This window comes from Lepus europaeus, chromosome 16 (genome assembly GCF_033115175.1).
Source record: "Lepus europaeus isolate LE1 chromosome 16, mLepTim1.pri, whole genome shotgun sequence".
In the NCBI taxonomy this organism is placed as follows: Eukaryota; Metazoa; Chordata; class Mammalia; order Lagomorpha; family Leporidae; genus Lepus; species Lepus europaeus.
Genome location: NC_084842.1, coordinates 35,435,882 through 35,449,171, shown reverse-complemented (window position 1 = coordinate 35,449,171; position 13,290 = coordinate 35,435,882). Strand labels below are relative to the sequence as shown.

The 13,290-nt window shown below is 34.5% G+C and overlaps 1 protein-coding gene across 2 annotated transcripts in view; it reads right to left on the bottom strand.

The window, feature by feature from the left end:
- Window positions 1-13,290, bottom strand: part of GLRA3 (glycine receptor alpha 3) — a 154,839-nt gene that overhangs the window by 90,131 nt on the left and 51,418 nt on the right. For both annotated transcript variants that reach the window (XM_062213060.1, XM_062213061.1), the window contains exon 3: window positions 6,397-6,464. In XM_062213060.1, the coding sequence (XP_062069044.1) occupies window positions 6,397-6,464 (68 nt within the window). The remainder of the gene's footprint in view (window positions 1-6,396; window positions 6,465-13,290) is intronic.

Sequence of the window (13,290 nt, the reverse complement as noted above, 5' to 3'; positions counted from 1 at the left end):
CGAGACCATTTTGGAGTCAACTGGGAAGAGTTCTGTAACCAAAACTAGAGTTGTGCGGCCTTCCTTCCAAACTCTCATAATCCCTGTCTAATCATAAAAATAGTATCAGATAAACTCAACAGAGAAATGCTCACAAAATATCAAGCTAATCTCCATACAGAGTCATAAAGAAGAACAAAAAAATTAATGTGAAAAAACATAATCTATAAGATCCAAAGGAGACATGATGACTAAATATAATGTATTGTCCTGTTCAAAATCCTATAAAATAATAAAAAAAAAGAAGCAAAAACTAAAGGGGACTAAAAATATTTAGACTTTAGATCACAAAGGAAGATCAATATTTATTCATTAGTACTGACGAAGGAATCACACTAAATATGATGAAACTTGGCACAGGATGCAGGGGAATTATCTGTATTCCTCTGCAAATTTTACAAGCACAAACACATACATACTATTTATTTATTATTTGCAGAGGTATACAGATAATTTAAAATCAGGAAAAATATGTTTTATTAATATTGTCTATATTAACATATTGAGAAAAAAACAAAACATATAAGTACTAAAAGGAAGAAATTAATGTGTTATTGTGCCTTGATGGCATAATTTCAAGACCAAACCATAAAGCATTAGGCCTAAATTTAAATCATGTTAAAGCAATGTAAAAAATGTCCTGTGTATCAACAATGAAGAGTTAAACATATGACTAATATTTTGCAATGAAAAATTATATTTTAGAAAATGAGGTAAATTGATTAACTTTAAAATTCGTACAAATAATTGTATGCCTCTGTTGAATAATAATAATATTCAAGGAGAGGGTAAAATATATTTGTGGATAGGAAGACTCAACATTTAAATTCTGAAAATTCTCTGAATGCTTATATATATATATATATGTAAATTTAAGTTTATTTTGTGTAACTCATCAAGAAAGATGATTTTATGAAAAAGTAAATTCCAAGAATAACTAGGACTTAAAGGAATTGAAAAAGAGTTAAAAGCATTCATTTGGGAACTTTTCAACAGAAAGTTCATTAAACATTTTTAAAAGTCCATTAAAAAGTCCACTAAAACTTTTTTAAAAGTCCAAAGTAATATTAAATACAAGATATTCATGTAGACATAGAGGAATAGATCACTGATAAGGATCTGAGAATCTTGAAATAGACCAATTCAATTGAGGGATATATGATAGAGGTTTTATTACAATTTATCAGGAGTATTATTCAATAAATGTTTACCTCACATCATAACACATGGAAATCTTTACCAAATTCCAAGTGGACTACAACCTAAATAAGAAAAGTAGAACTCTTCCAGCAAAAATATAAGAAGATATCCTATCATCTTAAGAAAGGTTTTTGTATGGCAAGGAGGTACACAACTTTAAGCAAAACAAGGTTAAATTTGGTAAATTAAAATTAAAATAATTCATATATCAATAGACCCCATATGAGGTGGGTTATGTTGCACAACAGGCTAAGTTGCTGCTTGGGATGTCTGCATTCCATGTCAGAGTGCCTAGGATTGAGTCCTGCTTATACTTCACATAGCTTCCTATTAATGTGCACCCAGGGAGGCAGCAGATGATGGTCCAAGTACTTGAGTCCCTGACACCCATGTTGAGACCTACAGGTTCCTGGCACCTGATTTTAGGCTGTTGCAGATATTTGGCAAGTGAACCAGTGAATGAAAGATTCTTGGGCCCCTGTACCCATGTGGGAAGAACTGGAGAAAGCTCCTGGATTCTAGCTATGGATCAACACAGCTCTAGCCATTGTGGCCAATTGGGGAGTGAGCTAGTGGATGGAAGAGCTCTCTCTTTCTCTCTCTCTCTCTCTCTCTCTCTGCCTCTCCTTCTCTCTCTGTAGCTCTGACTTTCAAATAAATAATAATAATAAAAAGATTTCTCTCTCTGTCTCTCCCTTTCTGTGTGTGTGTGCACCCCACCACACCCTGCCCCAATTCCCTGCTTTTCAAATAAATAAATCATTTAAAAAGAAATCATAAAGACATGGAAAAGAACAAAAAGGATGTTCCATAAATTTTGTCATATTTTCTACTTTGTTCATTAATAGGTCATGTATTCTCTAAAAATTTTTTGATATCTTTTATGTTATGCACCTCTTTACATCTTTTCATCATTTTTGCTTGCTTCTTTTTGTTATACACAATCATGAACACACAAAATATTCTGTAGACAAAACTATTTAAGTGAGAATGATTGACACTATCTTAAATTAAGACTAGCAAGTAAGCATTCAAAAATTATGCATTTAACAGTTAAAGAGAAATTTGAGTTAATAGCATTAAATAATGTACACAAATATTTTAAAGCTTGTGCAAGAATGAGATGCAAAAGTTGATATAACAAAGCTTATAAAAAGTAACTTTAAAGGAATAGTTATTAGAGGAAAAATGAAATAATAAACTTAAATGGAGATAGATCTGTATTTGAAAGTGGGGGAGAGGTACAATTGGTTATAGGTTAATCCAGCAGAAGGAGCTCACTCTTTTTGGTGAGTAAAATGATGACTTATTTAAGATCTTTATTAAGCAGAAATTTATAGATTTGAAAAATTGACCTTATTTTAATTATAAATTCTCAGACAGAAAGATACCTATTAATAATTATAAATAATTTGCCTTCCTGTACTCTCAATTTAAACAGATTATGTTATCTGATTTAGATTACTTATATTATAAAAATAAACAATATTTAAAATAAGAAATCTGAATGTTTTTAAATCATACATATGATATCATAAATCATACATAAATCATATATATATATACAAACAAACAACCATCCAATCTACTACAAAGCCAAATTTATTAGTGCTTTTATCCTGGCATATAAGCTCTATTCATAACTCACCATAAATTTGCAGGAGTATGCTTCACTTAAGAAGCACTGAAAATGCTAATCCTAAATTTTCCCTCATAGAAAAAAATATATAAGCTTTCTCTCATAGAAAAAATAATATGAATACATTGCTTGCATGAATAAGTATAAAACTATACAAATATTTACTTGAAAATGAATTTAAACAAATACTATAATGAAACAATGAGATGAAGTTTAGTTGCAAGACGGTGGTAGTAGATACTGTAAATAAACTATAATAATTTACCCAAGTGGGAGCAAAATATCATTTTATGGTAGAATACATTTTTAGAAGTTCTAAATTTCTTTATTTCTTTTTTTAAAACTTTTAATTAGTAAATATAAATTTCCAAAGTACAGCTTAGGGATTACAATGGATTCCCCCCCAATAACTTCCCTCCCACTTGCACCCCTCCCATATCCCGCTCCCTCTCCCATTCCATTCACATCAAGATTCATTTTCAATTCTCTTTATATACAGAAGATCGATTCAGCATATATTAAGTAAAGATTTCATCAGTTTGCACCCACACAGAACCTAAAGTGTAAAATACTGTTTCAGTACTAATTATAGCATTAATTCACATTGGACAACACATTAAGGACAGAAATCCTACATGGGGAGTAAGTGCACAGTGACTCCTGTTGTTGACTTAACAATTTGACACTCTTGTTTATGGCGTCAGTAATCTCCCTAGGCTCTAGTCATGAGTTGCCAAGGCTATGGAAGCCTTTAGGGTTCGCCGAATTCGATCTTATTCTAACAGGGTCATAGTCAAAGTGGAAGTTCTCTCCTCCCTTCAGAGAAAGGTACCTCCTTCTTTGATGGTCCCGTTCTTTCCACTGGGATCTCACTCACAGAGATCTTTCATTTAGGTTCTCTCTCTCTCTCTCTCTTTTTTTTTCCAGAGTGTCTTGGTTTTCCATTCCTAAAATACTCTCATGGGCTCTTGAGCCAGATCCGAATGCCTTAAGGGCTGATTCTGAGGCCAGAGTGCTGTTTAGGACATCTGCCATTCTATGTGTCTGCTGTGTATCTAAATTTCTTTATTTCTGTGTAGACAGGCACCAAATCACAGCTATTTTGGCTGATATTATTCAAAATTTACCAATCTTGAATATTATCATTTAAGTGGAATTAAAGTCATCACACATTTAGGAGTTTGGAACAAGAAAAATACCAGAATTGACATAGTTAATTTTGTAATACTTAAGCTCCAGGGCATTTGATTAATATCCATTGATGTTGCTTGTGACTGTGAAAACAGTTTCTAAGGGAATGAATGATGATGGAATATGCAGGAATGGAAAGGGTTGCTGTGCTAGAGAAGGGAAATAAAATTGAGCAAGGGTCACTGTGGGAGTATGTTTGCAATGTTCTGCAAGCATTTTGTGGAACATTACACTATAAAGGAAGTCTGTCTAAAGTTATTAAAGAAAAGAAAGTTAGCTGTTGCAGTCATTATAGAATGTGTTATAACCATTTTAATGGTAGACTGATGAAGTACATCATAAAAAAATTGAAACCTTTAGAGACCTGACAATCTTAAAGTTTTAATGGGAAGAAAACCTGGCTATGTCTATTTTTTATCCAAGTCTCTTCCCCTATTCATAAAGACAGATTCAGCAGCAAACCTTTCCAGCTCCTGCTCTTAAATGGTGGAAGCAGTCTTCCAAAAGAGAAATATAGAAATACACTTATAGGTTCTTAGGATTACATAGCAAATATAGAAGTAATTAAAATGAGAATGCTTCCCGAGATAGAAATTGATTTTGAAAGTCTAAGAAGAACAAAGCTAGGGGCAATTCATTCACATTGGGAAGATATGGACTGAGTATGTAGGGTAGGGCATAAGTCAGATATTCATCCAGAATCCATTACATGTCAAAGTCTGAAACAGGATTATATCTACTTTAAATACATAATTGTACTAGAACCATACCGTGCATCAGTAAGCAACTTATATGCATACTTTCTGTGTATGTACTCATATATCGACATTTATATTGATGTATACTCTGTATTTAATATAATTTTATGTACTCCCCCAAAACATGAGGTGAATTGTTTTCCACTACTGCTTTTATTGCAGTTACATTGAGTTTAAATGGAATAACAGAGATGCTGCCAACTGACTAAATACTGTACCCATGAGGGGAATACTTTTTTATAAAGGATGCCTATATAAAGTCTCTTCTACTTGAGACAGATACTTTACACATACATATGCATTCTTCTTCACAAGTAATAATTTACTTATTAGATTATTTTTTCTTGGAAGATTCACTACCAATTGACTGAAACATGTAAAAAGGGCATAATTCTCTACTTTATAATAACTTTGGAAATTAATAAATCTAAGTATTTTGTATCATATTTTAATTAAAATCAACTTTGAAAACCATCAGTATATTTGTTAAAGTTGTTAACAAAGTTGGCAATTTAAGAAAAAGTACATATGGTTAATGAAAAAAGCTGGCATATAAATAATTTTACAGAGAGACAATGGTTCATGTGTCTATTTCTACATTTTATTTTCTTTCAAACAATAAAAGTTACAAGGCAAATAATATATATATATAATGTGAATTTATAGAATTCAAAACAGAGTAAATATGACCTATAATTATTGTTTTAAGTTTTTTAACTTTAATAACTTGGTGTTAAATTGGAAATGGCATAGAAAATTAATCAATTCCTAAAAAAAATCATGTAGGATCTCTGTCCTTAATGTGTTATACATTATGATTTAATGCTATAACTATTACTCCATCAGTATTTTTCACTTGGTGTTGCCATGTGAGGGCAAACTGTTGAAATCTTTACTTAATATATACTAAACTGATCTTCTGTATATAAAGAGAATTGAAAATGAATCTTGATGTGAATGGAAGGGGAGAGGGAGCGGGAAAGGGGAGGGTTGCGGGTGAGAGGGAAGTTATGGGGGGGGGGAAGCCATTGTAATCCATAAGCTGTACTTTGGAATTTATATTCACTAAATAAAAGTTTAAAAAAAATAAAAAAACCTTGATTTTATGGTATATTCTCAATTACATACTGATATATGAAGAAATATATTGGAGTTTTCTAAATTATTATCCATGATGCTTAGGCAATACTACATTTATTTGGATAAGTAATAGAATGTTTATATTATAACAAAATATGTAGTGTACAGAAAAGTATTTATGGCTATGCTTACCTCTGGCTATTAATGAGCATAGAAAAATTTAATTTATATGGTTAAATTGAGTTTTAATTTGAGTTTTAATATTAGGTTATTGAGTTGAGAATAATTAATCTTGTTTTTACTTACATTAATCATCTGATACATCATTTCTAAATAAATTATTATAACATGCAGTTGATTGCTACTTATTCCACTCACTTTATCTTTTAAAATCTCATTAATTAGTTTTAAATTACATAACAGTAGCAGAAAACTTCCATTAATGTTATTATAAATCACTCCAGTGTGAAACAAAGGAGATATGCCTACCATGGTTGTCTCTGCAATAGAGCCAAAGCTGTTTATGAAGATGTTGCAGGTGACATTGACTGGAGGGCCTGAAAAAGATGATAACATAAAGACACTTTTGTAGGATTTAGAAACTTAAGTGGGATTTTCCCAATAACACATTGTTTCTCTTATTAATGGAAATTATTTACTTATATATGGATACACCTAGATGCTCAAAATGAAAGGAAATCATTCCATGGAACATTCTGAATTGAGAACCACCATGGCTTGTTCTCATTTTCCCTAATCTCAATATGGACAATGTTTCTGTAGATGACAGATTCAGTAAGATCAGCAACAGAACTCCTTCAAAGACAGCTCTGTTCATCTTTTCCATCAGATTGTGCCATTTTCTGTTTCTCTTAATGTCTCCTAAATTTCTGTTGAAAATTAGATCCATAGAGAATAAAATGTGGCAAAATTAGAAACCAGATTGCCCCCATCTCAAACCCACAGTTTATTCTTGCTTGTTTTTTGAACTGTTGTTGTGTGTTCTTAGGGATTTCCCTGGACTTCTGTAATGTCTATTTCCATATACTATACAACCTCTGAAATGTCTACCCAGTGAGCTGAGTGATTCACTACCAATTGGTCAGAGATTTCCTCAATCCCTGAGCCAATAAATCAGTCACTTCTTACTGAAGTGTTTCGTGTTGATCTGGGGGGATGCCTTCTATGTTCAGGCAGTTTAAGGCTCTATCTTTCCCTTCACTTCTTGCTTGCACAAGGCCTGAGGACAGAAAAGATAGATCCATCCAGCTCCGGTGGTTGCAATCATTTGGGAAGTGAACCAGTAGATGGAAGACCTTTCTCTCTGTCTCTCCCCCTCTCTGTCTATAGCTATGACTTAAAAAAAAAAAGTATTAGAGTCAATATTTGCTGCCTCCCAAGGTGTGCATTAGGAAGCTGTGTTGGAAGAGAAGCTGAACTCCATCTTAGGTACTCTAATATAGGATACAGCCATCCCAAGTGGTGCCTTGACCTGCTGCTCCACCACACTCACCCCAAAGTAATTGTTTTATTTATTTATTTATTTATTTATTTATTTATTTATTTACTTATTTTAACAGGCAGAGTGGACAGTGTGAGAGAGAGAGACAGAGAGAAAGGTTTTCCTTTGCCGTTGGTTCACCCTCCAATGGCCGCCGCGGCCGGAGCACCACGCTGGCCTGGAAGAGGGGCAACCAGGACAGAATCCGGTGCGCCGGCGCCGCAAGGTGGAGGATTAGCCTGTCGAGCCGCGGCGCCGGCTAGTAATTGTTTTAAATAATAGAGGCTCTTCAAGGTGATACTCAAGTATTTGGAGTTTACTTCATGAACACTTTGGATCCATTACAGGTTCTTGATTCTGGTATTATAGGAATTAAGTGACACTGGGAATAGTTTCATGGATAGACAGAAGCTTGGAGACAGACAGAAAGGAGTTTATTGTAATAATATAGCTGAAAAACAAAATGGATCTGTCCAAGGAAAGTGACGGTGGCAAAAGATTACAAAGAATGAAAGGGAGACACAGCCATAATGTTTACAAGTTGCTGCATTCTACATTTTAGTTTCTGGCTCTAATCAGGGCAGCAAGTTTGGAATACTCTTTCTACCTTTGCTATTAATTTGTATACTTGAAACTTTTGAAGAGAATGACACTCAGAGAAAATTGTAAATCTTCTAATGCCAATACTGAGAACACCTGTTTACCAGTTATTGGAAAATCTACTACTTCTCTGTGCCAATGCAAAAGCTGCTATATCCATCCAATACACTACTATGTTTAGCAACAGAGAAATAAATGCTATGCTATCCATATGGCAAATTGTGTTTTTAAATAGTTTATTAACTTAGCCATAGTTGGCGAGAAAAGCAAATGACAGTAGTTGCAGATGTTTTTAAGAAAGGCTTTTTTATTTTTTTTTTGCTTGTTTGTTTTGTTTTTACATGTTCCTTAAAGAAACAGAACATGGCTCTTAAGTTTAGAGATAAACTGATGGCAGCATAGGAAAGTAGGATGCAAAGCTTAGACATGATATTATTCATATTCATATAACAGAAAATAATTCACCAGGCAGATCTAGAGTAAGAAGCAATTAAACAAAAAATCCAATGTAAGTAAGGATCACTCCAGAACATTTTAAATATAATATCGTATTAAAACGTCACTCTTTTTAAAGAGAGAATGCCAATGAAAGATGCTGTTTCAAAATAATTCAATATAGAGATTTATTGTTATTTTAGTTAAATGCACACACATTGTAAATTGTATTTTATATAAGTAGGATTTTTTATTTATTTAGAAAGCAGAGTGATAGAAAGAGAGAAAAAGATACAGAAAGAGAGGTATCTTCTATTCCTTGATTCACTCCCCTTATGCCCACAATAGCCAGGAATGAGCCAGGCTAAAGTCAGGAACCAGGAACTCCTTCTGGGTCTCCCATGTGGAAGGCAGAAGTGCAGGTAGTGAGATCATAATCCATTGTCTCCCAGGAGCTTTCACTGGGAGATGTATAGGAAGAGTGGAGTAGCTGAGACTGGAACCAGGAACTCTGATATGCCATGCAGGTGTCTCACATTGTGGCTTAACCCCTGTGCATTACAATGTCCACCACTGTTTTATTTTTTAATTGACAAAGCATATTTGTTTATTTTAAATACAGATTTAAATTATTTGGTAATTTAAAATTATTTGTAAATTATGACATCAAATCAAAATCTAATGTATTCTTCCATTTTCTGTTTATTTTTCTTTCCTGAAAAGACATCCCTAAATCCATTCAGGCAGGGATTGTGACGGCTGAGGGGAGTGTAGTGACTACAAGAGGGAAAGAAAGATGTCTCCAGAGAAGGGTTAAATGACATAGGATGCTGCACCACAGTGAGTGAGGAGGACACTCCCATCGTGGTGCCGCCTGGTGTGAATGTTTAGCACTAGGGGAGGAGAGCACTGTGTTCTCACAGGGCATCCTGGCATGGAGTGACAGAGTCTGAATAGGGCTGTACAGTGGGAGATGAAGTTGAGCAGTGTTCCAGAGTCTCATCAGGGCAAACAGGGCACTTGAGCAGGCAAGGGACGAGCAGCTGTTAAGAAAGATTCATTACATAGTGATCAAATAAGTATTTTTATGGAGGATAATAGGACCAACTTCTTGCTGTTAGATGAAACAGTAGAAATATAGAAATTTAGAAACTAGAGAAACCCTGTGGTAATGGATATATCAGTGTGAACTCATGGCTTTCAAAAGATGGAGAAGTAAACACACATGTAAATGTATACATGCTACCTTGAGCAATTCCTACATGGACTAATTAATTTTCTATCCATCAGCCTGACGTTGTTTCTCTTTGAGAAAAGAATATCTTGTGGTGAGAAATTCCTCCTCATTCTGACTAGAACTGGCCAGACTCATTAGGGCTGCCTGAGACACCCCAGAAGACCTGCAAATTCATGATAATCTAGTTTTCAAACTCACTGGCACTCCCATCAGCATCATGACTGCTGACTCTTGCCCTGACAACAATCAGAAGTGAGCACAAAAAACAAAAAAGGAAAATCTCCAACTCCAAGAATTATACCACCCCTTTTCCAACAATATATATAAATATCCCTTCCACTAATTAACAATTTCCTCCTTCTCATCCTTGTTGCTCTATATCTATGATTCCCCAGCAAATTCAGAAGCTGGTTTTCTAGCTAGGCTCCTTCTTCTCCATTCTTTGGCCACAGAATAAACTTGTGCTGTTGACTGTCAACTTCAGTTGTGCTTTTGGATCCATGATACCAAAGGGAAAAAGGACCCTGTATGGGGTCCTTCTCCATATAAGAAGGGCCGGTATTGTGCTCAGAATATATATGCAAGCATACATGTTTTGTGCATAGACATAGGGATGTATTTGTGTGTGTGTATGTGTGTGCATGTATGTAGTTATATCCTGGCAGGCAGGCATCATTTTAATGAAGCAATCAAAGTCAAAATGAATGGCAATATTAAAATCAACAAGGTTCTCCATCTGATAATATCACCATCTGTGATAGTCTTGCAAAGATGCACCAACTGAATTGATTTATTAGTAAATATTACATAAATGTAGAGTGAGTTACATTCTGCCACATAATGAATAATGATATTGTTAAAATGCCAAGATGATGCCAGTTACAGAAAGAATGAAGTATTGGATGAGATTGAAGACCTGTCAGTTCATCAAAACTAAAGACCTTTTTATTTTGGCATCTGCATGATACCAGACTCAGGCCTAATTGAAACTCAGCATTCAAGTAATGCAAAACTCTGGCCTCAGCAATGCAGCCCCTGTCAGGTTTCCTTTTCAAGATAGAGAAATAGCAGAAAAATCACCACCCTTCCTAAACACAGAGAGTAGACAAAACCTCTATTAGCACCCAGTAAATAAACTCAGTCCTTAATAAAGTAAACAGCATTCTATCACACAGAAGAAAATCAGTGGTTTAATGACATTGAGCAATGTGAATAAACATAATTATTCCTTTAAGAAGAACAGATAAATCATTGGTCAGAGAGGAATAACAGAAGTGAGTGGTTGGATGTAATAAGAAACATTAAATTAACAAAGTAGTAAGTGTAAAGGAATATCATAACGCTAGCAATGTAAAAGTCCTAGAAAGCAATCAAACAGATTAGAAGTGACATTATCAGAAGTAACCTATTTTATTTTTGGAGTGCTTGCTTCAAAGATGTGGAAGATGCATAAGAAGTATTGAGGCAAAGAATATCTCTTTTTTCAATAATATTTTTAGAGAAGTTAATTATTTTTACCAAGTTCAGTGACATAATTTTCACTATTACTCTAAGTAAAACAAGCAAATAGAAATACAAAACCGCACTAGTCTAGTAGCTTGCAACATAATTTCTACTTCACATCCAAGGAAAGCGGGTTAGTGTGGAGAATTATGGGGAGACCAAAAAATAATTTTGGAATTAAAATCCTTCTAAACATTCAAGAAATATATAAATGACACCAGGTAATAAAAAAACAGTGAATTAGAGGGCAAATCTAAACAAATTGCTCTTGAATGCAGAAAGTAAAGACAAAAGAGTAAAGGGTATGAGAGGAATACGTTAGAAATAGATGAGAGAAGAAGAGATTAGATTGTTTATTTGAAAGGAGAGTTGTTTGGAGAAAGAACATGAAACAATGCCAGCATAAGCAATTATCTTTCTGAAGAAAAATGTCTGGAGTTAGGTTGAAAAGTAGGCTATACATAAAGGAGTAGAAAACAAAACAGGATTTCATTCTCTACAATATTAAATGTCAGTAGGCAGTGGAACACCTGCAAACTTCTAAAATAGAATTTAGTAGCTTGAAAATCATGTAAAATGTCTTCAATGTGAAATACACAGAAAGAGATTATCCTGGGATATCATTTAGTGATATAAAGAAATGAGCTATCAAATCACACACACACACACACACACACACCACATCAAGGAAGCTTAAAAGTACCTTGCCAAGCGGAAGAAGCCAACTTGAAAAGTCTACATACTGTAAGATCTTAATACATGACTTTCTGGAAAAGCTAAAATTCCAGGAGACAGTGAAATGATCAATGGTGGCTAAAGGTTGCAGGAAGTGGCAGTTAGCAAGAGAAAAAATATTCACAACTTGAGCATAGGGATGTTTAAGGTTGTGAAACTATTTTCTATGATACAATAGAAAAGTAAAAAAGGAGACACACATTATCCATTTGTCAAAGCCTTTAAAAATGTACAACACAGACCGGCGCCGCGGCTCAATAGGCTAATCCTCCGCCTTGTGGCGCTGGCACACCGGGTTCTAGTCCTGGTCGGGGCACTGATCCTGTCCCGGTTGCCCCTCTTCCAGGCCAGCTCTCTGCTGTGGCCAGGGAGTGCAGTGGAGGATGGCCCAAGTGCTTGGGCCCTGCAGCCCATGGGAGACCAGGAGAAGCACCTGGCTCCTGCCATCGGATCAGCGTGGTGCGCCGGCAGCAGCGCGCCTACCGCAGCAGCCATTGGAGCGTGAACCAACGGCAAAAAGGAAGACCTTTCTCTCTGTCTCTCTCTCTCACTGTCCACTCTGCCTGTCCAAAAAAAAAAAAAAATGCACAACACAAAGAATGAAATATAACGTAATTATGTCTTTTGTTTAATAATAGTGTGCCAATATTGTTTCGTCAATAGTAATAAACGTACCATCCTCATACATGTTGACAATAAGGTATCCTGTTAGGAGGGATGGGAGTGGATTTTACTCACTGTTCAATATTTCTATAAACCTAAAACTGCCTTTAAAATGTCTATTAATAGAGCAATTACCATCAGAAAGACAGGAGCTTAGAAAATCCATACATTTACTTCTATCCTGAAAATGAAAAAGCATATTTTATCAATCTTTGAGGGAGATGTGGGAGGGAGATTTAGAAATACAAATAAGAAATTAAACAATAAGCTGCATATGAAATGAAAAACTACTATTGTAAGGGATACTGGATCTTCCCTCCATTCTTAATTTGTTTATTCCTCCATGCTACGGACACTGGTTTATGTCTGATAATGTGGTGCTACCTCTCACTCTATGTTTTCCATTAATGCTGCTTCCCTAAACAGAACTTTAAAGAATAGTTCAAATTCAAGAAAAAAAAAAAAACAGTAGCACCTGCCAGTTATTTTCCTTTTTCCAACTGAAAATAACTGTTTCTATACATACCATTTTTCTTCCTTAAGAACAAATCTTTGAAATAGTGATTAGGGCAAAAGTTTTATTTCTGAATGATTAACTAGTTTATTGATATATGGAGCTTTAATTATTAATTCTTTCAGAAGACTTTGAGATAATTTTGAAACTCATTTGTTGCTACTAAATATTTACTTTATGAAAATTTAAAAATCA